Source organism: Convolutriloba macropyga, chromosome 5, assembly GCF_964194025.1.
Source record: "Convolutriloba macropyga chromosome 5, txConMacr16.3, whole genome shotgun sequence".
NCBI lineage: Eukaryota > Metazoa > Xenacoelomorpha > Acoela > Convolutidae > Convolutriloba > Convolutriloba macropyga.
Window position 1 is genome coordinate 24,537,737 of NC_134472.1, and position 25,904 is coordinate 24,563,640.

A 25,904-nucleotide genomic window follows, 5' to 3' on the forward strand; every position below is an offset into this window, starting at 1 on the left:
TTGCTTTTTCGAGCCGATTTTGTCTTCCAAATATATAAGACTTAACATCGTTTTGCAAGAATCTTGCAGGATTCTTGCCAGATCTTGCAAGATTAACTTTCCTTCTCGGGCATGCAGTTACAAACACGTAGTAAGGGTCGATTATGGGCTTAACGAACAGACGGTTCAAAAATATCAAACTGGTCCATGGATCATGATATTAATGATTAGAGGTTTAGTATCTGTATTGAGGATGGTGGTTTGCGGTGAATCTGGTGAACAAAGTTATAAACCCGTTGACCGAGATCCACAGCGTTTCTTATATTTCACGAAGATAAAGTTTAATAATGAATTTTTACAGCTAGGAAGGCGCGATGAAATTATGTTGAATTAATTGAATCGGTGGTTTGATTTTATGATTGAAATAACGTTCAAAAAATGCTTAATTGATTTGTATCTGATCCTTTTTTTGTCGTTTAAGCCTCTCTATCCTTTTGGTTATAGTTTAAATTTGGTTTTAGTAAATTTTCTCAAAACAATTTTCTATGAACTGATCTGACAAAAACTTCTGAAACTGTATAGGCAAGGAACAAGGTGAATGAATTGATTTTTTCGACAGTCTTCCCGGGTTGACCACTGCCCACCGTAAACGAAACTTAACAATCATAAAACACCATATAGGGATTGCAGCTGAACTGACGACCCAGAATTTTAGGTTTGGTGTGCACTTTCAACCTTCTAATACATAAATTGTTCCTTTTGAAATCGGTTAATTGCGACGCCGGCCAGCTGCATTTCCTTACTTACGTCACTTCCTTTTCTTCACGTTTTCCCTGTTTTCAGTTCATACCCTGTTCAATCTATCTTCTAACGCAGTCATATTTTTGTTTCCAGTTTTCCTTATTTTTTCACCTCAGTTTTTTTTCACTTCTCTATTTTTCCTCGGGATAATTTCCGTGCAAACTGCTTTAACGTGCATCGTTCGCATACAAGTAAGATACTGCTTACCATTTGCTTTTAATATTCGTCATATTTTTGCCCGATAAAAATTACCCCGTTGAAATTGTATTGAACTTTAATCCGCTCCAAATATGACATTATACTTTATTATAATCATTAGCTGGGGATTTTCCAGTATACATTTCCTCATAAGAAGGGATAATTAATTTTGAGCCCGTAATTTACAAGAAGAAATTAGGAATAATAAACAAAGTATAATAATATACAGTGGGGTATAGAATAAATTACGGGAAAAATAGTGAAAAATACCAAGGCTTCGTTTTTGTTGTTGCTTTTTTATTACTTTTTCGATCTATTGCGTGTATTAGGTGTATATGCATGGACCACTTATAAGTCTCTGATATTTAAACACACGCGTGATTGAATATACCGCTGGTTGTGAATGTAAAAGTGAAAAAATAGAAAGAAAGAGAGGAAAAAATATATTCACTACATTGATATATGAATCAGAATTATAAGGAAAATAACCGCTACGCGCTATGTGCAATGAAAAATAGCATCGCGCGGGAGAAGGCATGGAAAAATGGAAATACTTTTTATTCTTCATGCTTTCTGATGACATTTCTACTCAGCAAAATTGAGTTTTGCTTATTCCAATTCAAGATATATATATTATATTTGCTCTCAAATTTCGATTTGTCACGGCGTAAATTACAATTTCCGAAATTGTAAAACTAAACACCATTATTTAGATAGAAATCGCAACTCTCTTTATTATATTTTTAAGAATTTGTTCTATAACGTGTCTTTTTCTTCTTTGTCATTCAGCTTCGAATATCAGTCAAATTAGTACTTCAAAAAACTAAATTGTGTGTTAATGATATTATTTTAAATGTTTCAGCTGAAATGAATTAATTCGGTTCAATCAAAATTACCAGATATAGTGTCATCATTTTCACATTCGATTTTCGTTTCCTCATTAAATGCCTTATTAGTTAATACTCGATCGAGTTATTTATAATTTGTTAATGTATTTTAACTTCCTGTTCGCATTAAATTTAAAATCGCGCCGAATTATGTTATACAAAATATGACATTTTATCTAAAACATTCTGTTAAAAAGCAGACATTTGTCTGAGAGCATTTTTATTTTTAGCTATTTACAAAATATCGCAGACATTTTGCTTTTAGGTTTAAACCTAAATAATTGAAGCGTTACTTTGAAACCCATTTTCATTATATTTTCTTCAGGCATTTGAATTAGTGAGAGCGAATAATGGTAGCCCTAAAATAATTGGGTCTTGCCGAGGAATTGATCCCTTTTTGGCATTATGTTACTTCTTTTCTTTAGCTTTAAAGCCCTGCTTTCCTTATTAGCAAAAAGCTTCAGTTCCAGCTTGAAAGTGATGAAACCTCTCGCGCCTTCATTAGTTTAAGGGTATTAATTTACCCAACTTATTTCCCAACGGACGCCCCGATATTTCAATCTGTTACAAACCACTGTTCCACTGTTTTCCTTCAAAATGAGAATTTTTACTTTCCCCATTTCAGATAGCTACTAATTACACTTCAAACTAAATAACAGACGCTATTTTAATCCGAATGAAAGCTTAAATGTCATTCGATTGTATCTATTTCAACGGGAAATAGCTAATGAAATTTGAATTTGGTTGCGTTTAGATTTCACGATACAAACAGAAAAGAAAGAATACTGAAATCAACAACCCTTTCGAAGAACCCTTTAGAATTTGAAATTTTATCGCGACATCATCAATTCTTTAACCATCAGCTTTTTGAATTGAAATATTTAGTCTTTGGCACCTTTCACTTCAGTTTATTTTGACGCAGATTAAATCTTCCCAAAGCTTCGAATTTAAAAGAAAAACAAATCAAAAGATAAAAACGACAACCCAAAATTCGTTGATAACCTAAAAAAGGATTTATCTCTATTTTATCAATATTTTGCGTTTATTCTTATCAAATTTAGCCCTTAGTACAAAATGGCGGCGCACCATCAAAATGGGTCTGCACAGCCAGGAGCGGGAGGAGGGGGCGGCGGGTCTTCAGGGGCCAATTCGTCTGGGGGTGGTGGGGGCGGGGGCGTGTCTTATGAAGTGTACGAGGTGATCGATCTGGCCAATGCTGAACTGGACATTCCTCCCAAGAATTGTTATCGATTAGTGGTCTTAGGTGAGAGAGCATACACAATACCTTTGCAATATGGTTCTCTTTCTTTTCACCCCATTTCATTTGACCCCCCCTTTTAACATCAGATACTTGTGATTTATGGGTATTTGCATCAGAGCGGCAATAAGCCACAGAGCCCTTTTCTCAGCGGCTCCTTTTCTTCTTATTCGCAATATTTCAGACTGTTCTTTTAACAAGCAGTTTTGATGTTTGTATTTTTTGGTGACCATGGCCAATTGTCTGCGTATGAATCTTTCGCGTAGGCATCATGATTGCAGTCAAGATTGGTCAGGCTATGTTCAACCTCAAACTAACATGAAGTGAGAGCTCATCCTTACATAGACAGAAGCATCACGCTAGTCTCAACATCAATAAATGGCGTCTGAATAACACACCCTACCTCCAGACTATCACATAAATTTTAAACCCTAGTACAGAAGACCGAACAAATGCAACAGAAATCTTCGGTATGCTTTGCTTAAAATGCAAAAAGGCTTCAGAATGATCGGTTTTGTCGGTTTTACCGGCTTTAAGTGTAGCAGATGTTTGGTATGTTTGGTTTCGGAACGCAAGAGAGCTTCGATAAGTGGTTTTAAAAATGTATGAAATCGTTGGTATGTTCTGTTATAGAGCGCACAGGGAAAGTTTCCGTATGTTTGGTTTAAAAAACGCACGAAGGATCAAATTGTTTGAGTGGTTTCCTAAATCCGAAGGATTGTTTTTTGTTTTAACCATAGTCAACGTTATGAAACCCTTCCATATTTTGGAACATGAACCGTTATTCTTGGAGAACTTTTTTAGCGTGTCTGAAGCGTAGAACATGGAATAAAAAAGAGTTTTTTTGAATTTCGATTTTCGTAGGCAGATATCGAGGTTCAAAGATTTGTGACAATTGGAATGATATTCATTGTTATTGTTCAGATTTCACAGAATTTTTGCACAATTTTTTGTTAACTTTGCTAAAATTCGTTAAATTCGTTAACAATAATGCTATTTGTTTCGCCTAACGACTCGAGGAGTGTTGCTAACTCTTTTGATTCGACATTTTTGGCTGGGTGATTTGTTTTTTCAATTTTTAGCCTTTTTCATCAAAAAGGCCACAATGTTTCTTCGGCCCATTGTTTTTGTTAATTTTCTGGAGGTACAAACCCTAAACTGCCGACAGACGTTCAAATCAGCTCAAAAGAACCCTCGTTCTATAACCGTTTTTTAAGAGCATTCTGGAATATAAACTTTGCCGGTTTTTTGCTAACTTAAAACGATCATTAAGCAAAATGAATCTTTCAATTCTGATTTTCTGACGTTTTGTTGCCAAAGTATCTATTCTGGTTACCAATGGAAAAATTAGCTGTTATAATTGTTGCATTATCTAGGCTAGTTAAAGAGTTTTGTGGTTTTTGACAATAAAAAAATTGTGATTCCTTTGAGGTTCTGTCATTTTTTAATTTTTGCATTTTTCTTTTCGATTGATTACAGACCAGAAAAATTTCCAATAAAAATATAACTACTACGCACTCACTTTTTTCTCATAAGGAGGCACCCTGATCATACTGTGATCAAAAGGAGGCACCATGATCATACATGATCAAGTTTTTTGAGAGAACTTCTTGTTTTCTATGCCTTCAACTACGTGTTTTTTTTTAAAATTCGAATCGAGCTCTTGTGTTTGGCCCAAATTTTTTGTACTTTTTGCAATCTCATGACTGAGCATCAATAAATAAAGATCCGAGTGGCTTCCCTAAGCAATGTAATTGAACCTTTATAATGTCTTCAGTCGACACCTCACGCCATTATGGACTTATATAAATTTGTCTTAAGAGTTTCTCAGTTTACTTCTGAACGTCTCCATTTATTTTGAAATTCTGTCAACTTGATGCTTAGCCTCAGTAAGCACAAACCAGAACTTACTTCTACTGAGTGACAGTAATGTCTCGTCAGAGCTTGTTATTTTGTTTATCGGCTTCATTGCTTCAATACCACAGGTTCTAAATTATGTTTTTTTTTACTTTCGGACATTTGCCCACATTTACTTTTTTAATGCTTTTCCGTTTTTGTTTTTGTTGTCTTTCGATGCCATTTGTTTTTTCGAATTGTCCGATTTTTGTTTCACGTCAGGCTTGAGAAAAAAAACGCATGTGTATATAGAAAATGTGCTTAGTGAATATTGTTGGAGTTTAACTTCTTCGAAATCGTTTTTTGCAAAAGAGGTTTTCTTGTTTTTTTTGTTTTGAATGAGTTTGGTTTTTTTGGAGTGCTTTCACGCCTTCTCGATTAAGACAGGTCTCAGTGGTTTCTTCTGGAGACATAAACAATCGTATTTCACTATTTCAGCTGATTGCTAAATGTATTAAAGATTTTTAGCAGAGTAAACAATCTTTTGTTTATTTTTTTGAAGTTGTATCTGATGATTTTCTGGCTATGACGCTACGTGGTTTCAAAGTTAAAAAAAAATTCAGATTGGTCCTTGCTTGTGTTAATTTTATGTTGTCCTTTTTGCATAGTCCCCTTGAAACAAGGAAAAATTGGTGTTCAACAATACTGAAAAAAAAAACAGTTAAAATCTGTTCAATTGGTTGCTGAAGGCTATGAAGGCTTCAACACTGTATTTTTGTAATATTGTTTGCGGAATTTTGAGTTCTGTCGGCACTCGTGTTTATTATATTGCCTTAAGACTTTGTCTGCACCAATTTGTTGTACAATTGACCTCCCAAGAAGTTGAAAGTCTCTTCCGATTTACTATAGTTGAGTATTTGTGTAATTTAGTTTTTTTGAAATACTTTGGTTGAAAGAAATCATGAATTTAGTAAATTTCGGTGTTTTTTTAATCTCGATTCTGACAATTTGCATTATAGTCTCTAAAGTAACAACACCTTAGATCATTTTTCTGAAGAAAAACAATTGTTTTGTTACTGGTTTTTGTTCTCTACTGGTGATGTGGCTTCCTTATTTTGAGATTTCTGTAAACATTTTGTTTTTGTTTACTTAGCAATTTTTTTAAAAAACTTTTTTGTTTTTCGTGTAATACTACAACATTAATGACGGTTTTGATTAGCTTTTATGATGGGCGCAGTTAATCATATAAAGGTTTTAATGAATAGCACATGGTTTCATGGAATTCGACAACGTCTTCAAAATTTTAACGGAATTGTTGATTCTTTTGATGTATATGTCACTTTTTATTGCAGTCTTAAGACGAGTTCTGGATAATGCGATATCTCCATGGCTCCCTGTATGAACATATAAAAGAGTGTATTCGTGTATTCTGTAGTTTTAGTTGACTGTTTATGGTTTTTCTTCTTTGAAATTGTTTCAGAGTTTATCTGGTTTTGTCTGTTGCCCTTTCAACTTTTTATTTAGCGTTTTCATGAAATTGATTTTGAATTTTGGTCAAAATTAACAGTTGTTTTTCTTCCTCGATTTTGTTTGTTATCTTGTCTGCTATTCTCATCAACGACAATGATTATAGGTTCTCGAAGTGGGTGTTATTGAATTCATTTTGTCTCTGCAAACGAATGCTCCCAACGGCTCCAATGGAGTTACATAAGACTATTTTGTATATGTAGTTGACAGCGGATGGTTGACTTTGCTTTTTTTTTCTTGTTCTTCATGACTTTTTACAACTTTTTATTAAGGAAATCTCACATCTTCTTTGAGGTGAAATACAAGTTTCACTTTAGATTGTAACTGATGTATTTTGACTTTGTTTGAAAATCAACATTTTCCGTTGTAGTGGCAAAAAAAGGATCGGAAAGTGGACATACAATCGATCAGCATTCTCTTGAACTGGAGTTTAGGCTAAGTAAAGACCTGAAAAATCTGACCTAATAGTGCAATTTTTGTGAAATCTTTTACAAATTCATAAAATAGTTTGTACTTCTTAAAGCTAACTTCAAAAAAGTTGTGAATGTAATATCAAAAATATACTCTTATTTTTAAAATATTTTGGTTACCCTGGACGAGAGAAAATGGTTATCTTGTAAGATCTTACAAGATTCTTATAAAAGATGGTTATCTTGTAAGATCTTACAAGATGAATGATTATCTTGTAATATTCTTGCAAGTTCGTTCCGGTTGAGCTGCGTTCTCATTGGTCCTTTTTTGCGCAACTTTCTTCATTTAATGCATTGAAGTTTTGAGAATTGGTTGCGTATTTTTGAGTGACATTTTTATTCATTAATTTGATAGAAAATTGCTTTTCAAGATAAGTTTTACTGCATCAGTACAAAATTCTTAGCTTTTACTTTTGATTTATTGACAAAACTAAAAAACGTGAATGAAATTATAATTTTTTTCCTTGCTTTTAATGCTCTTGTGAATAAAAAATTGCAGGATTATTTATTTTTAGATAGATTTTTTCCCATTGCATTCAATCTGGAGGAACAGAAAAACCCATATTCGTGCTTTCCATTTAATGCTGGCTGTAAATTTATTACTCAAAGAAAATTTTTTGACTTTCATATTTTTACACTTACACTGTTTAAAACAAATTACATGTTTTTTCGTCATGTGCGTCATCTCCAAAATCTTTTACGCGCTGTGTATTGTCGTTCTGTGTATTTCGATTCCAGCAAGAAAACGGTTAATCTTGTAAGAATCATATCAGACGAATGCATATCTTGTAAGAATCTTGTAAGACGAATGCCTATCTTGTAAGAATCTTGTAAGACGAATGCCTATCTTGTAAGAATCTCGTAAGACGAATGCTTATCTTATAAGAATCTGTCAGAAAATCTTGTAAGACGATGCATCCTCTGACAGAATCTTACAAGATAACCATCCCCAGTCCACTCGGGTATTTTGTATCTTTTATATTTCCCTTATTATTGCGTTGACCACTATGAGGCCGATCAGCTATAATTTATAAAGTTTTTTTGCGCTTGCTCAACATTGCCCCGGCAAAACGTTAGACTCCAATCTACACTCATTGGGGATCTATGCGCTCTATGCACACTAAGATAATATGAACTGTTATTTGAGTGCCCCTCTTTTTTGTGTTTGCTTATTATCTATTTACGAAAGATTGTAATTGTGCGGATTCTTTCAATTTGGTTTCAATTGGATCTATATGTAAGCTGCTAGAAGGCTGATTGTTGAATCAAAAGACAAATTGTGCGTAATCGTAAGCTTAAGGCGATTGATAAATTCATTATTCTCTCTACGGTGCAGTTGTAATCAATTTATACAAAGGGGGTTTCGAGTAGTGATGAACTGATGTTGTGGAAGGCTTTAGGCCTGGTTATCATTCATCTATTGAGTCTTTTGCATATCTGTCTCTGTCGAAGATAAGCTGGACAAAGTTGAGAAAAATATTTTACTTTTGCATTGTAAAATTGGGAGAGACACTTTTAACGACAAGACAAGTTGATAACGTCTTCGGTTTTGGAGAAAAGACTAGTATTGAAAATAAAAAATCAGTAGCTGTAATCCGTCAATAAGAACTTATGACACACCTGCCAAGATGTGTTCAATCTAGCTTAAGACAGCCAGTTTTGCAGAAAATTTTAAATCGAGAAAGTCGAATTTGGAAAATTTTGTAAAACAAATATTGCGTTTTTTAACAGCTGCGCAGAGTTGTCAAGGTGAGTTTTGGTCTGATTCTTGATTTTTGCAATGAAAAAGGATTCGGATTATATTTTGGATCTGTAATTTATAATATGTTTTGCGACTTTTTCATTCCATTAACAGACAACTGCGTTTAAATACAAAAATGCAAAAAATAGGAGGTTCCATTTATATCCATTGAACGAGTAGTGTGTTTTTGAGTGAAGCTCATGGTTTTCATGGCTCATACAAATAGCATTTGTAAATTTTCATTGAATTCGTGAGTTCTTTGTGTAGTCTTCTGACTGAGTCTGAAAAATTAAATGTCGAAAATTGTATCGGAAGAGCTATTAAAGAATCTATCTGATGATTTCAGTTCATACATAATAGTTTTCCAGCAATATAACTCAATAGTTATATACAATTCATCACTTTTTTGATACATTGACATTTTGGTCAAATTAGCTATTTCGGTAACAGTTGGAGCATTTTGGTGCTTTAATGGGCAAATACTTTTACACGGAACTGGAGGTCAATGAACATAGTTGTTTATTTCAGCAAAAGCGTATGGTTTTTTGGCTTGAACGCCGTTTGCGTAAAACTAATTGTGAAATTTTAAACTCTGCCTCTATTCTTTGTTAATTTGTAATGTTTGGTCTTAGTCTCATAAAAAATGTGTCCAAAAGGCTTCCTAAGTTGTATCAAGTTAATGGATTTAATTTTTTTGTTTCAAAGCTTACTGTTGTTATGTTTTACGGTTTTAAATGAAATTTTTCAAAAATTTTTGAGTTTTGCCGCTTTCCTTCTTATTCCTGCCACACTTTGGGTTAGTCTCCACAAAAAGTCACCGCAAAAAGAGAAGTGTTTTTTTCTGTTGAACGAAAATGTAGTCTTCTTTGCTAACTTATGATTTATATAATGCTTTTTTGGCGTTGATACTACACTTTTTATATTTTTTCATATTTTTTGACATCTTCCAATTTTTGCAGTTATCTTTTGCTGTCTTTTATTGCTGTCTTAAAACTATTGAAGTGTTGTATATTACGTTAATGACGTCAAAAAGCGCCGCAGGTTGAATTTATATTTTTTAGTGTATAGATTGTGATTTTATAGGCTTCGACACTTTTTCCTCGCAAAACTGAACTGACTTTTTAAATTTTTGCCTGTTTTTTCCTTTTTGTATTCGTGTGACATTCGAGATAATCACAGGATTCAAAAGTTTTCTATTAAGCAATAAATGAAGCCAGTGAAGAATGTCAGTTGATTCCTAATAACTTCATAACTTTGAATTTAATTGTTTTTAGAAAGTGCAAAAGTAATTTCTAAGTTTGCCATTTTTGTTTAGTAACTACTTGCTAATTATTCTATAAATTACAGGTCCCTTATTTTTTTGGTAAATTACAAGTCATTTGGTTGAGTTTTGCTTTTATCTGACAATTTTTTGACGTTTTTAATGATGTTTTCTAAATGGATTGACAATGACTTTTGATCGTAATTAATGCTTGTTGTTTTCACTTCATTTTGTTTTTTGTCCTGTCTCTTGCTCTCTATATTGGCCGATACCGTCGGCCCCGCAATGTTCCCTTATTTAATTTGCATAGCGGTTTGAGTTGGAAGCAAAATTTAAAACCCATACAAAAATAAATTAGGACACTAAGTTTTCTATCTCTTTCTGATTTGGTGGAAAATTAACTCAAAAAAGCGGTTGAGAGGGGTCATATTATGTAAGAACGCACATTACCGAACCTTCTCGTCAAAATAAACTCTAAAACACAAGAACTTTCCTAATCGATCTTGGAAAAACACAATAAACCGAATCAGCAAGGAAAATTCTCTTTTTTGCAATATATTCAAATGGATGAAAAGCTGCGAGTGGTTTTGATGATATATCCGTTAGGTAACCGATTTTATTTGTTCTCTATCTTTATGCCAACATCTTTCATGTAAGAGTGAAGTATTAATTTTCTGCGTTTTCGTACTATCCCCCTGCTGTTTCGCTTTGTATCTAATAACAATTATCTTCAGATAACTTTGAATTAAATTTTCAGTATTTTTTTATTAATGATACGTGATATTTTTCTTTAACTGCTTATATCAAGCCTGAAATCAATCTAAGGCATAGTTTGAATTGATTTTAATTTAAAAATAACAATGTCAATTTTTAGTGAATGGTGTAAAGTATTGGCAAAATAATTCAAACTTAAAAGCGTACCGCTGACTCTGCGAATTGATTTAAAATTTTTCGTTAACGTGACCTTAGTTTTCTTGTATGGACGGTCGTTATTTTTTTCTGGCAACCAACAGATATTTGTTCAAATCAGGTAAACATTTTCTAGCAATAAGCGAGACAAAAGAACAAAATGTGGCGATATTTGGAGCTCAAATGCTTACAAAAATGAAATGTTGTTAAAATCTATAATGTAATGTCAATTATTGTTAGAGTGAGATTAATTAATCTAATTTTTTAATAAAAACTTAAATCAGAAAAAAGAGGTCATTTAATGTTTTTTTTAACAAAAAAAAATTGACCCTGCCTACTCAAGCACTTGAAAACCCTAATTCATTCAGAAAGTTATGTTTCTTCACAAACAAAATACAATCAGTCTGCAATTAAGTTCGGAAAAGATGCTGGTAATGAAGAGCAATGAAAAATGTTGACTCGACATTTGAAATGATAGTTTGAGCAGCAACATTTTTGTTCCGGATATTTTGTTATTCTAATGACAATATGTCAGCCAAATGAAGTACCAACGGCCGTTTTTGTTTTAGAGAAATTTCTCGATAAAACTGGCCTCAAATTTAATGTAAATAAAATTTGTTTTATGGCGCTATTTTTCAAAAAAGGAAGGTTTAAGTAAAACAAACATGAATTTCAGCAGTGAAGCTGATATTCCTGAAATTTAACTTTATCTCAATGACGTTAGTTCAGAGTAAAAAAAACAAGGTTTAAAGCCAACAGAATGTTATAATTTCTCAAACTAAATTTCGTTTTGTCTGTGTATAAGAAAAATTAATCCGCTTTACGAAGTAATAAAAAATTAATTATTCGGAAAAAAGTTAGTTGTTGAATCAAATTGTTGTCTGGACAAGTTCTCAGACATCACACCTGAGATTTAAAAAACTCGCCATCGCATTGGAAGTGCAATCTTATCAGTGATTGAGCCAACTTCTGATACTTTGCAGGTGAAATCTCGAAATGCAATCTTTGCACGAGATGAGTATGTATGCCAGTTATCCAACATACATAGTGCAACCCACAAATTTTGCTTCCAATGATTTGGGTTCAGATTTGATGACGTCCCCTTCTCTTACTCTGCAACATGAAAAAAACCCTTTTTCTCAAAGTTAAGAATGCAATCACATTAAGACCTCCAGCAGTGCATTTCTCAATGTTTAGAATGCAATCACAGTAACATCTCCCGCAGTGCATTTCTCAATGCTTAGAATGCAATCACATTAAGACCTCCAGTAGTGCATTTCTCAATGTTTAGAATGCAATCACAGTAACATCTCCCGCAGTGCATTTCTCGATGTCTAGAATGCAATCACATTAAGACCTCCAGCAGTGCATTTCTCAATGTTTAGAATGCAATCACAGTAACATCTCTCGCAGTGCAATTCTCAATGTTTAGAATGCAATCACATTAAGACCTCCAGCGGTGCATTTCTCAATGTTTAGAATGCAATCACAGTAACATCTCCCGCAGTGCAATTCTCAATGTTTAGAATGCAATCACATTAAGACCTCCAGCAGTGCATTTCTCAATGTTTAGAATGCAATCACAGTAACATCTCCCGCAGTGCATTTCTCAGTGTTGAGAATGCAATCACATTAAGACCTCCAGCAGTGCATTTCTCAATGTTTAGAATGCAATCACAGTAACATATCCAGCAGTGCATTTCTCAATGTTTAGAATGCAATCACATTAAGACCTCCAGCAGTGCATTTCTCAATGTTTAGAATGCAATCACAGTAACATCTCCAGCAGTGCATTTCTCAATGTTTAGAATGCAATCACATTAAGATCTCCAGCAGTGCATTTCTCAATGTTCAGAATGCAATCACAGTAACATCTCCCGCAGCGCATTTCTCAATGTTTAGAATGCAATCACATTAAGACCTCCAGCAGTGCATTTCTCAATGTTTAGAATGCAATCACAGTAACATATCCCGCAGTGCATTTCTCAATGTTTAGAATGCAATCACATTAAGACCTCCAGCAGTGCATTTCTCTATGTTTAGAATGCAATCACAGTAACATCTCCCGCAGTGCATTTCTCAATGTTTAGAATGCAATCACATTAAGACCTCCAGCAGTGTATTTCTCAATGTTTAGAATGCAATCACTGTAACATCTCCCGCAGTGCATTTCTCAATGTCTAGAATGCAATCACATTAAGACCTCCAGCAGTGCATTTCTCAATGTTTAGAATGCAATCACAGTAACATCTCCCGCAGTGCATTTCTCAATGTTTAGAATGCAATCACTTTAAGACCTCCAGCAGTGCATTTCTCAATGTTTAGAATGCAATCACAGTAACATCTCCCGCAGTGCATTTCTCAATGTTTAGAATTCAATCACAGTAACATCTCCCGTAGTGCATTTCTCAATGTTTAGAATGCAATCACATTAAGATCTCCCGCAGTGCATTTCTCAATATTAAGAATGCAATCACATTAAGACCTCCAGCAGTGCATTTCTCAATGTTTAGAATGCAATCACAGTAACATATCCCGCAGTGCATTTCTCAATGTTTAGAATGCAATCACATTAAGACCTCCAGCAGTGCATTTCTCAATGTTTAGAATGCAATCACATTAAAACCTCCAGCAGTGCATTTCTCAATGTTTAGAATGCAATCACAGTAACATATCCCGCAGTGCATTTCTCAATGTTTAGAATGCAATCACATTAAGACCTCCAGCAGTGCATTTCTCTATGTTTAGAATGCAATCACAGTAACATCTCCCGCAGTGCATTTCTCAATGTTTAGAATGCAATCACATTAAGACCTCCAGCAGTGTATTTCTCAATGTTTAGAATGCAATCACTGTAACATCTCCCGCAGTGCATTTCTCAATGTCTAGAATGCAATCACATTAAGACCTCCAGCAGTGCATTTCTCAATGTTTAGAATGCAATCACTTTAAGACCTCCAGCAGTGCATTTCTCAATGTTTAGAATGCAATCACAGTAACATCTCCCGCAGTGCATTTCTCAATGTTTAGAATTCAATCACAGTAACATCTCCCGTAGTGCATTTCTCAATGTTTAGAATGCAATCACATTAAGATCTCCCGCAGTGCATTTCTCAATATTTAGAATGCAATCACATTAAGACCTCCAGCAGTGCATTTCTCAATGTTTAGAATGCAATCACAGTAACATATCCCGCAGTGCATTTCTCAATGTTTAGAATGCAATCACATTAAGACCTCCAGCAGTGCATTTCTCAATGTTTAGAATGCAATCACATTAAGACCTCCAGCAGTGCATTTCTCAATGTTTAGAATGCAATCACAGTAACATCTCCCGCAGTGCATTTCTCAATGTTTAGAATGCAATCACAGTAACATCTACCGCAGTGCATTTCTCAATGTTTAGAATGCAATCACAGTAACATCTCCAGCAGTGCATTTCTCAATGTTTAGAATGCAATCACATTAAGACCTCCAGCAGTGCATTTCTCAATGTTTAGAATGCAATCACAGTAACATATCCCGCAGTGCATTTCTCAATGTTTAGAATGCAATCACATTAAGACCTCCAGCAGTGCATTTCTCAATGTTTAGGATGCAATCACAGTAACATATCCCGCAGTGCATATCTCAATGTTTAGAATGCAATCACATTAAGACCTCCAGCAGTGCATTTCTCAATGTTTAGAATGCAATCACAGTAACATATCCCGCAGTGCATTTCTCAATGTTAAGAATGCAATCACAGTGACATATCCCGCAGTGCATTTCTCAATGTTTAGAATGCAATCACTTTAAGACCTCCAGCAGTGCATTTCTCAATGTTTAGAATGCAATCACAGTAACATCTCCCGCAGTGCATTTCTCAATGTTTAGAATTCAATCACAGTAACATCTCCCGTAGTGCATTTCTCAATGTTTAGAATGCAATCACATTAAGATCTCCCGCAGTGCATTTCTCAATATTTAGAATGCAATCACATTAAGACCTCCAGCAGTGCATTTCTCAATGTTTAGAATGCAATCACAGTAACATATCCCGCAGTGCATTTCTCAATGTTTAGAATGCAATCACATTAAGACCTCCAGCAGTGCATTTCTCAATGTTTAGAATGCAATCACATTAAGACCTCCAGCAGTGCATTTCTCAATGTTTAGAATGCAATCACAGTAACATCTCCCGCAGTGCATTTCTCAATGTTTAGAATGCAATCACAGTAACATCTACCGCAGTGCATTTCTCAATGTTTAGAATGCAATCACAGTAACATCTCCCGCAGTGCATTTCTCAATGTTTAGAATGCAATCACATTAAGACCTCCAGCAGTACATTTCTCAATGTTTAGAATGCAATCACAGTAACATATCCCGCAGTGCATTTCTCAATGTTTAGAATGCAATCACATTAAGACCTCCAGCAGTGCATTTCTCAATGTTTAGGATGCAATCACAGTAACATATCCCGCAGTGCATATCTCAATGTTTAGAATGCAATCACATTAAGACCTCCAGCAGTGCATTTCTCAATGTTTAGAATGCAATCACATTATGATCTCCAGCAGTGCATTTCTCAATGTTTAGAATGCAATCACAATAACATCTCCCGCAGTGCATTTCTCAATGTTTAGAAACGCAATCACATTAAGACCTCCAGCAGTGCATTTCTCAATGTTTAGAATGCAATCACAGTAACATATCCCGCAGTGCATTTCTCAATGTTTAGAATGCAATCACATTAAGACCTCCAGCAGTGCATTTCTCAATGTTTAGAATGCAATCACAGTAACATATCCCGCAGTGCATTTCTCAATGTTTAGAATGCAATCACATTAAGACCTCCAGCAGTGCATTTCTCAATGTTTAGAATGCAATCACAGTAACATATCCCGCAGTGCATTTCTCAATGTTTAGAATGCAATCACATTAAGACCTCCAGCAGTGCATTTCTCAATGTTTAGGATGCAATCACAGTAACATATCCCGCAGTGCATATCTCAATGTTTAGAATGCAATCACATTAAGACCTCCAGCAGTGCATTTCTCAATGTTTAGAATGCAATCACATTAAGATCTCCAGCAGTGCATTTCTCAATGTTTAGAATGCAATCACAGTAACATCTCCCGCAGTGCATTTCTCAATGTTTAGAATGCAATCACAGTAACATCTCCCGCAGTGCATTTCTCAATGTTTAGAATGCAATCACAGTAACATATCCCGCAGTTCATTTCTCAATGTTTAGAATGCAATCACATTAAGACCTCCAGCAGTGCATTTCTCAATGTTTAGAATGCAATCACATTATGATCTCCAGCAGTGCATTTCTCAATGTTTAGAATGCAATTACAATAACATCTCCCGCAGTGCATTTCTCAATGTTTAGAAACGCAATCACATTAAGACCTCCAGCAGTGCATTTCTCAATGTTTAGAATGCAATCACAGTAACATATCCCGCAGTGCATTTCTCAATGTTTAGAATGCAATCACATTAAGACCTCCTGCAGTGCATTTCTCTATGTTTAGAATGCAATCACAGTAACTTCTCCCGCAGTGCATTTCTCAACGTTTAGAATGCAATCACATTAAGACCTCCAGCAGTGCATTTCTCAATGTTTAGAATGCAATCACAGTAACATCTCCCGCAGTGCATTTTTCAATGTTTAGAATGCAATCACATTAAGACCTCCAGCAGTGCATTTCTCAGTGTTTAGAATGCAATCACAGTAACATCTCCCGCAGTGCATTTCTCAATGTTTAGAAGGCAATCACATTAAGACCTCCAGCAGTGCATTTCTCAATGTTTAGAATGCAATCACAGTAACATCTCCCGCAGTGCATTTCTCAATGTTTAGAATGCAATCACATTAAGACCTCCAGAAGTGCATTTCTCAATGTTTAGAATGCAATCACAGTAACATCTCCCGCATTGCATTTCTCAATGTTTAGAATGCAATCACATTAAGATCTCCCGCAGTGCATATTTTTTTCTCCTTGTCCATACTTCTTCTCATATGCGCAAATACTTGATGAGAAGTTGCTGGCATTTACATCAACTGGGATGCTCATGAGTCAGCAAGGAAACATTTTGTCATCCCCAGCAATGTCCGGTTTTTGTCTTAATATGTTGTTTCGTCGTTTGGATGGTCACAACCTGTAGAATGATTGCGGCTAAAAGCTAAGTCATTAACTATTCTGAGAGAAAATCCTTCTCTTTTTTCAGTTTCATGCGCTTCCCCACGCGGAGAACGAACAGCTAGAGTAGTCATGCTTTGAACTCAGAAACTCAGCGACGTCAAGCTTTGTTATCTTGTCTCCAAGTATGCTGCATAGTCAGAACACTGACAGCATTTTTAGTCTGCAACACTTCAGTTGGCTTTTGTCATCGTCTCTGCCGTGTGATCTTCAGGTTGACACACTTTGTTCGCTCCACACCAGACCAATATAGTTTGACTAAAATATCAGATTTATCATTTTTTGCATTGTTTTATCGCACTGTTTTGGTGCTCATCATGATTTCGGAACGCTGCAGAGATCAAATTAATCTCTTTTGTTTGCACAGTTTTGAACAATTGGTCGTTTGAATTCTGCTTCTGCTCTGCTGGGCAAGAACAACCATGCACACTTCGTCCGGTAAAGTTGATGTTGAATTGTCTTTATTCGATTCTATATGTTTCTTGCGTTCCATGTCTAGGCGCCTCGTTGCGAAATGCCGGGGAACCCACACACATAGCTGATTTTTAATGTTATTTTAGGTTAAGCTCCTTTGCTAGTGCCGCTAAAACCCAATGCACATTTTTCATCTGTGCAGTGCTCTTTTGGATGTTCTGGTGTATCTTAATCAACTCAGTGAAGTTTGTTGCCATCTTGACGCCTCTATGACAAAGTTTTTAAACCTAACTGGCTGGCAGACCGTTGAAGAATATGGCTTTGAAGAGGAGGATGGTAAAGTTGCGGCGTTTGTGCGGCTTCCTCTGTCAACAAGTCACGACTTGCAAAAAATTTCCCAGCTTTTCGTTCTTTTGCTGTGCTCCCAACTTCTATATATTCAACAGAGTGAGTTTCTTTTCAATTACAGTTATTGTCAGATGACACTACAAACTCTCTCCTCTCCTTGATTTTTGTAACTCCAGTCTCTTTTGTATCCTGCTGTACTTGTTGGGTTCTTTTCGGATGATGGTCGTTTGCCACAGCAGTAATTTACGAAATTGCGAAATTGCCTGTATAAATACTGAATGTCAATGGGAATTTGGAAGATACGAAAGTGATCTTTACAAGATTGTTTATTGTGGGAGTCCTAAAGCTGACCCAATATCGTTTCCGTTTTAGAAATTTCCAAATTAGATCTGTATCCAGTGAAATTCTAACTATATACAGGCCCCTAAAATCGGGAATATGAATGATCAAGGTGAGATTATTTAAAGCTATTTCTTATTATCTAAATCCGAGAGCAAGAACAAAATTTTGGTTTCCTTAGCAATAATTAGCTGGAGTACTGCATTTCAAAATTTATTCTTACTTTAGGTCAAATGCGCTTAACACCATTTTGTCAAGTTACACTAATCAATAATTGTTCCGACCCACTTGTGGGGGGAGGAACTATATACTCAAATGGGTTTTTTTTGTTCAGTCAATTTTGACCGACCGATCTATTCATCGTGGAGAAATGTGAGTGGCATCATTAAAAAGCTCATCCAACGTAGAATTCAAAATTAAAAAGATTTTTTTGAATTTCTTTTTTTTCGAAGAGTTATCGAGGATCGAACTTTTGTGTGAACACGGGATATTTGGTTCACTTTTGTTCACTTTTACCGTAATTTTTGTTCGAATTAACCTTTTTTCTACGAAAAATTTAGTTCAAAATTAGATTTCACGCCACAAAACAAATCAATTCTTGGTTCCTAATAGACGAAAGGCGATAAAAAGACCGGTTCTAATCTCAGAGGGAAGTTTAATATCGAAAAAAAATCGCATTCTATTTGGGAGCTCTTTTTTTCGAAACTATTGCATTTTTTTGTCTTTTCAAGTCACCTAGCAACTAGTAACTTTTAATATAAAGGCTCCGTTAAGGACAAACCTTATTTACAATCAAATGAAGCCCAATGAACAAAAACTTCGTTTCCAAGGGATTGCTCATGTTTTTTTTGGATTCGTATCTCAGTTTTCGTAATTTCAAATGAAATTTTGATTTACTTTTTGAGGTTTTACTAAAGTTTTGAATTTTGTTTTAAAATTTTGTTACCCGAAACAGTCAGTTTATAGCCAATAGTCTGAAAAATTATGATATTATAAATGTTCAAAATCTTTTCAGTTTTTGTTTGTTCTTTTCGTCAACTTGTAACTTATTCTCGTCATTGAGAGGTCCCATCCAATTCCTTGAATTTCAAAAAATAACATGTCTACTGATATTATGTCGTAACTGATATTTTGTTTGTGGACAATATGCATTTTCATAAAAAAATTGTGAGTGGTGCTGTGAGTGGAGAGCTAATGGCTGTTAAGGCTTCGAAAACAAATTTCGAAGTTTTTTTTTAATATTAGTAAATCATAAAACTATTTTTGTGAACTCTAAGTTCGACTCAGTAAAAGCAGGACCCCCACTCCTTCCTATTGCGAACAAATTTAATCTCATTAGCGGTTTTAGCAAATAACTATTGGTTATACGACTTCAATGCCACAAGTTATCAATTTTTTTTTAAATTTTTGGACATTTCGTTTTATTGGTTAGTTTTGAAATTTTATCACGTCATCCTAATATTGATGGCTACAATTGTTTTAGCAAAGACGTTCAAAGGATCATAGATAAAATTTTCAGAGAAAAAAGGATGGTTTAAATGGCTTCAACACTTTCTTCTCGCATTTTTCTACAGAATTTTTGGTTTTTGACTGTATTTGTTTTTTCTATAGTCATTAGACATATTGTGATGTCTTATTGATTACCTAGGAATGAAAAACATCCTTGCATTCACATTGTGGCATAGCTGAGTGTATTCATTGACTTCTGTTGAAAGCTATTGAATTTAATGGCTGTTAAGTCTTCAAAAAGTAGTTTTTTGAAAATATTTTTTGAACATTAATCAATCTTAAATTTTTTTCCGTGATTTGTAAGTCGGTCTCAGTAATGACAGAGCCCCTTTTCTTTCTACTTCAGCAAAAATTTATCTAGTTAGCGGTGTTGTCTCATAACTATTGGTTTTTTGACTTCGGTGCACGAGTTTTCATAATTTTTTTTTCAATTTTTGGTTATTTTTTTAAGTAATTTTGGTTACTTTTGAAATCATACTACATTATCCTAATATTGACAGCTCCCGTTGGCGTAGAGAAGACGTTCAATGGATCGTAGAACACTTTTCAGAGAAAAAAACTTATGGTTTAAATGGTGTCGACACTTTCTTCTCGCACTTTTCTACTGAGTTTTTGGATTTTGCCTGTATTGGTTGTTGTTTTCATAGTCAATGACATGCTGTAATGTCTAATTGATAACTTTTCAATGACAAATATCCTTTTTATTACATCATCTAGGCATAATTTAGTGTATTAAATGCCTTCCATTGAAAGCTATTGAATTTTATGACGTTGAAGCTCTGGGTTTTCTCAGAAGTTTCGTGGTTTTGATATATTTTTCATTGCCATTCGACTTATTGCGATTAGTTATCGATGACCAATGAATGAAACGTACCATTTCTAATCCGTCGATGCAGAACGTATTTATTTAATTCCGTTGAAAACTATTGAATTTAATTTCTTTGATACTAGGGGTTTTCTCAAAAACGTCGTGGTTTTAATATATTTGTTTAATTTTGTTGTTTCTCAAGTCTTTTTGTAACAGTAAAAACAATCATCCTGCTGTTAAAAATTTAATAAAAAATAGAAGAGATTATACTGAAAATTTCATTCTCTGATGGCGTTGACAGTTTTCTCGCTTAATTTTTTTGAGTTTGCTGTTTTTGCCCCTTTTTTTATTTTTAGGTAGCCGTAAAATTCTGACCGGTCTCATAAAATTGTAATTGACAATTCAAAAAATTTTGATACCCGAAACAGTCAGTTTATAGCCAATAGTCTGAAAAATTATGATATTATTAATGTTCAAAATCTTTTCAGTTTTTGTTTGTTCTTTTCCTCAACTTGTAACATATTCTCGTCATTGAGAGGTCCCATCCAATTCCTTGAATTTCAAAAAATAACATGTCTACTGATATTATGTCGTAACTGATGTTTTGTTTGTGGACAATATGCATTTTCATAAAAAAAATTGTGAGTGGTGCTGTGAGTGGAGAGCTAATGGCTGTTAAGGCTTCGAAAACAAATTTCGAAGTTTTTTTTTAATATTAGTAAGTCATAAACCTATTTTTGTGAACTGTAAGTTCGACTCAGTAAAAGCAGGACCCCACTCCTTCCTATTGCGAACAAATTTAATCTCATTAGAGGTTTTAGCAAATAACTATTGATTATACGACTTCAATGCCACAAGTTATCAATTTTTTTTTTAATTTTTGGACATTTCGTTTTATTGGTTAGTTTTGAAATTTTATCACGTCATCCTAATATTGATGGCTACAATTGTTTTAGCAAAGACGTTCAAAGGATCATAGATAAAATTTTCAGAGAAAAAAGGATGGTTTAAATGGCTTCAACACTTTCTTCTCGCATTTTTCTACAGAATTTTTGGTTTTTGACTGTATTTGTTTTTTCTATAGTCATTAGACATATTGTGATGTCTTATTGATTACCTAGGAATGAAAAACATCCTTGCATTCACATTGTGGCATAGCTGAGTGTATTCATTGACTTCTGTTGAAAGCTATTGAATTTAATGGCTGTTAAGTCTTCAAAAAGTAGTTTTTTGAAAATATTTTTTGATCATTAATCAATCCTAAATTTTTTTCCGTGAACTGTAAGTCGGTCTCAATAATGACAGAGCCCCTTTTCTTTCTACTTCAGCAAAAATTTATCTATTTAGCGGTGTTGTCTTATAACTATTGGTTTTTTGACTTCGGTGCACGAGTTTTCATAATTTTTTTTTCAATTTTTGGTTTTTTTTAAGTAATTTTGTTTACTTTTGAAATCTTACTACATTATCCTAATATTGACGGCTCCCATTGGCGTAGTGAAGACGTTCAATGGATCGTAGAACACTTTTCAGAGAAAAAAGCTTATGGTTTAAATGGTGTCGACACTTTCTTCTCGCACTTTTCTACTGAAGTTTTGGATTTTGCCTGTATTGGTTGTTGTTTTCATAGTCAATGGATCATAGAAAAAATTTTCAGAGAAAAAAGGATGGTTTAAATGGCTTCAACACTTTCTTCTCGCATTTTTCTACAGAATTTTTGGTTTTTGACTGTATTTGTTTTTCTATAGTCATTAGACATATTGTGATGTCTTATTGATTACCTAGGCATGAAAAACATCCTTGCATTCACATTGTGGCATAGCTGAGTGTATTCATTGACTTCTGTTGAAAGCTATTGAATTTAATGGCTGTTAAGTCTTCAAAAAGTAGTTTTTTGAGAATATTTTTTGATCATTAATCAATCCTAAATTTTTTTCCATGAAGTGTAAGTCGGTCTCAGTAATGACAGAGCCCCTTTTCTTTCTACCTCAGCAAAAATTTATCTATTTAGCGGTGTTGTCTTATAACTATTGGTTTTTTGACTTCGGTGCACGAGTTTTCATAATTTTTTTTCACTTTTTGGTTATTTTTTTAAGTAATTTTGGTTACTTTTGAAATCTTACTACATTATCCTAATATTGACAGCTCCCATTGGCGTAGAGAAGACGTTCAATGGATCGTAGAACACTTTTCAGAGAAAAAAGCTTAGGGTTTAAATGGTGTCGACACTTTCTTCTCGCACATTTCTACTGAAGTTTTGGATTTTGCCTGTATTGGTTGTTGTTTTCATAGTCAATGACATGCTGTAATGTCTAATTGATAACTTTTTGAATGACAAATATCCTTTTTATTACATCTTCTAGGCATAATTAAGTGTATTAAATGCCTTCGATTGAAAGCTATTGAATTTTATGACGTTGAAACTCTGGGTTTTCTCAGAAGTTTTGTGGTTTTGATATATTTTTCATTGCCATACGACTTATTGCGATTAGTTATCGATGACCAATGAATGAAACGTACGATTTCTAATCCATCGACGCCGAACATATTTATTTAATTCCGTTGAAAATTATTGAATTTAATGTCTTTGATACTAGGGGTTTTCTCAAAAACGTCGTGGTTTTAATATATTTATTAATTTTGTTGTTTCTCACGTCTTTTTGTAACAGTAAAAACAATCACCCTGCTGTTAAAAATTTAATAGAAAATAGAAGAGATTATACTGAAAAGTTCATTCTCTGATGGCGTTGACAGTTTTCTCGCTTATTTTTTTTGAGTTTGCTATTTTTGCCCCTTTTTTATTTTTAGGTAGCCGTAAAATACTGACCGGTCTCATAAAATTGTAATTGACGATTCAAAAAATTTTGTTACCCGAAACAGTCAGTTTATAGCCAATAGTCTGAAAAATTATGATATTATAAATATTCAAAATCTTTCAGTTTTTGTTTGTTCTTTTCGTCAACTTGTAACTTATTCTCGTCATTGAGAGGTCCCATCCAATTCCTTGAAATTAAAAAAAAACATGACTACTGATATTATGTCGTAACTGATGTTTTGTTTGTGGACAATATGCATTTTCATAAAAAAAATTGTGAGTGGTGTATTTGTGTTTCTTTTTCTCTTCTTTTAGCTTATTCAGGTAATAACAGATCCCAATTATTTGCGAATGTGGCCCAAATGAACGAACTTATTTACTCTTTCAGTATAATTTCAGCTGAATTAGTATAAATGAAAACTCAAATAAAATTATCTAAAATTCAGGTAATAGCTAATGATTTTAATGGCTTCGATAATTTGTGTTTTTGTTCGTACTTTTTTGAGATTTTCTGCGTCTTTGTGTAAATTGTTCAAAATTTCCTTCGTGTTTAGTCCGTTCCTATGTTTTAGTCTAATCAAAGACAGGTCCCAATTTTTCATTATAATTTTGGTAAATTTATCAAGAATTATTTCGTTATAAGCTAAAGGATTTTTTGACTTTTGAAGTTATTTGGTTTAAGAAATATTGATTGATCTTTGACTTTAACCTCATTTTTCTTCTCCTTGTCGACTTTTTAGCTAGTCTCATTATGGAAAACATCCATCTGCTGTATAGTTAGGAAAAACCAATTTTGTGTAGTTAAGGTTTTATCTGATTGCATTTTGACGTTGTTACTGGGTGCTTTCAAATTTATATATTGGGTTTTTGCCGTGAAATTTTCGTTTTTGCTTTTTTGCTGTTTGTTGTTTTTTTCTCGTAGTGTTTTTATTGGTAGATCTCATGAGCGCTGTAATGAGGCATGGCTTTATGTAATTCAATTAGTATTTAGGTTTTGTAACAATTTTTTAAAACTCAAACATCTATTTTTGTTATCTCTTCATTTGGTTGACAGTTAAGTCAAACATGCAGATGAGCTCGGGTCGGAACATCATGTGCGAACGCACATTAACGAGCCGCCTTGTTTTAAACTAAGTTTGTTTTAAGTTTGTAAGTTGATATCAAACATTCATAAAAACCAAGAGCTTTGGTCAGTCTCGTTATGACAAAGGTTTTTTTTCGGCGAAATGGTCAATACCAACTTTTCATGGTAGAAACAACAGCAAATTTTCTAAATTATTTAAACTACTAAATTTCGATAATTTCTTTGATTACAGAAAAGAAACTTTTTACATTGAAATGCAGTCGACTGGTTGAAGCGCCATCTCAAATGCAGCCTTCTTAAAACATATTCGACTAAAGCTTGCCTATTGAGATTAAATTAACATCGCTGTCTCTTTTAGTTTAGATTTGCGTGTCAATCTTAGCAACAAGAGGAAAAAATTCTCGTTTTGTTTAATGTTATGATGCGCTCTGTCATATTGAAGCGAAACTTAAAATTTCTTGATCAAATTTGGTTCTGGTTCTTCGACAGCGAAACGATAGGTTTTCAATTTTGTAATATATATCAATTCTTTCCGAGAACAGAGACTTCTAACGATAACACTGATTGAGATTTCCCATGAAAACTTAGTTTTTGCGTCACCTTGTTGTGCCAAGAATACGACGGATGTCTTTATGAAGGTGTCCAGTTTTATTCCCCTACCACCACAGGTCACAATGCTGACTAATAATAAAACAATTTAGAACACACTGGGTTGAAGTGTGTTTTATCACACGTTCGATGTCCCCGTACAAAATGTACCCAAAGTCTGAACGTAAACGAGGTAAAATTTGGTCATTACAAAAGAGTCAAAAATGTCTAAAAGCAATCTCAAGTCCGCCTAAAATCTGCCTCTTTTTGAAACCTCAGTCAAAGACAACTTATAAAAGAAAAGCTAAATTATTTTCATGGCTGGTATCGGCCGAGGATCGTCTTTCCAGAAGTCGAGGTCTCAACTATGGTAGCTTCTGCTCATCATGCCCAGTTTAATTTAAAAAGAGTTTGTCAATTTTAGGTTCCTCAGGAGTAGGCAAAACAGCCATAACACAGAGGTTTCTCCACAACCGCTATGTGGACCAGTACTTCCCAACTATAGAGGACTTCCATCGAAAGATCTACAAAATAGGAGGGGTCGGATACAGACTGGACATTCTGGACACCTCTGGAAACAGACCATTCCAGGCCATGAGACGAGTCTTATTCCTATCAGGTTAGAAACATCCCGGGTCGAGGAGTCAGTACCAGTAAAGGCACGAAAACTTAAGAGTGTCATCAACTAATATTGTAAATGTAAACAAAAAGGCAAATGCGTCTAAAAAATTTTTTCACGGCAAATTAGCTTTGGTGAATAAAATATCACATATTTCTGGTCGAAGGTATTGTTTTCCAAGAAATAGTCGTTATCGTCGGTTTATTCTAGCTAAAAACGACAAAATTTCCTATGACTTTTTGTCGGTATTGTCGTTTTTGTTCGGTATTTAACATAAGAAAGATTCGATTCGGTATCGTCGTTTTTAAACGTAAGACAGATTTG

At 34.2% G+C, this 25,904-nt stretch overlaps 1 protein-coding gene across 1 annotated transcript in view; it reads left to right on the forward strand.

The window, feature by feature from the left end:
- Positions 1-2,978: 2,978 nt before the first annotated feature.
- The window catches only part of LOC142340319 (GTP-binding protein Rhes-like), a gene marked incomplete at its 5' end in the record, with an annotated part of 37,487 nt that continues 14,561 nt past the window's right edge, over positions 2,979-25,904 (forward strand). The window contains 2 exons of the mRNA XM_075390893.1: positions 2,979-3,129; positions 25,386-25,580. Of these exons, the coding sequence (XP_075247008.1) occupies positions 2,979-3,129; positions 25,386-25,580 (346 nt within the window). The remainder of the gene's footprint in view (positions 3,130-25,385; positions 25,581-25,904) is intronic.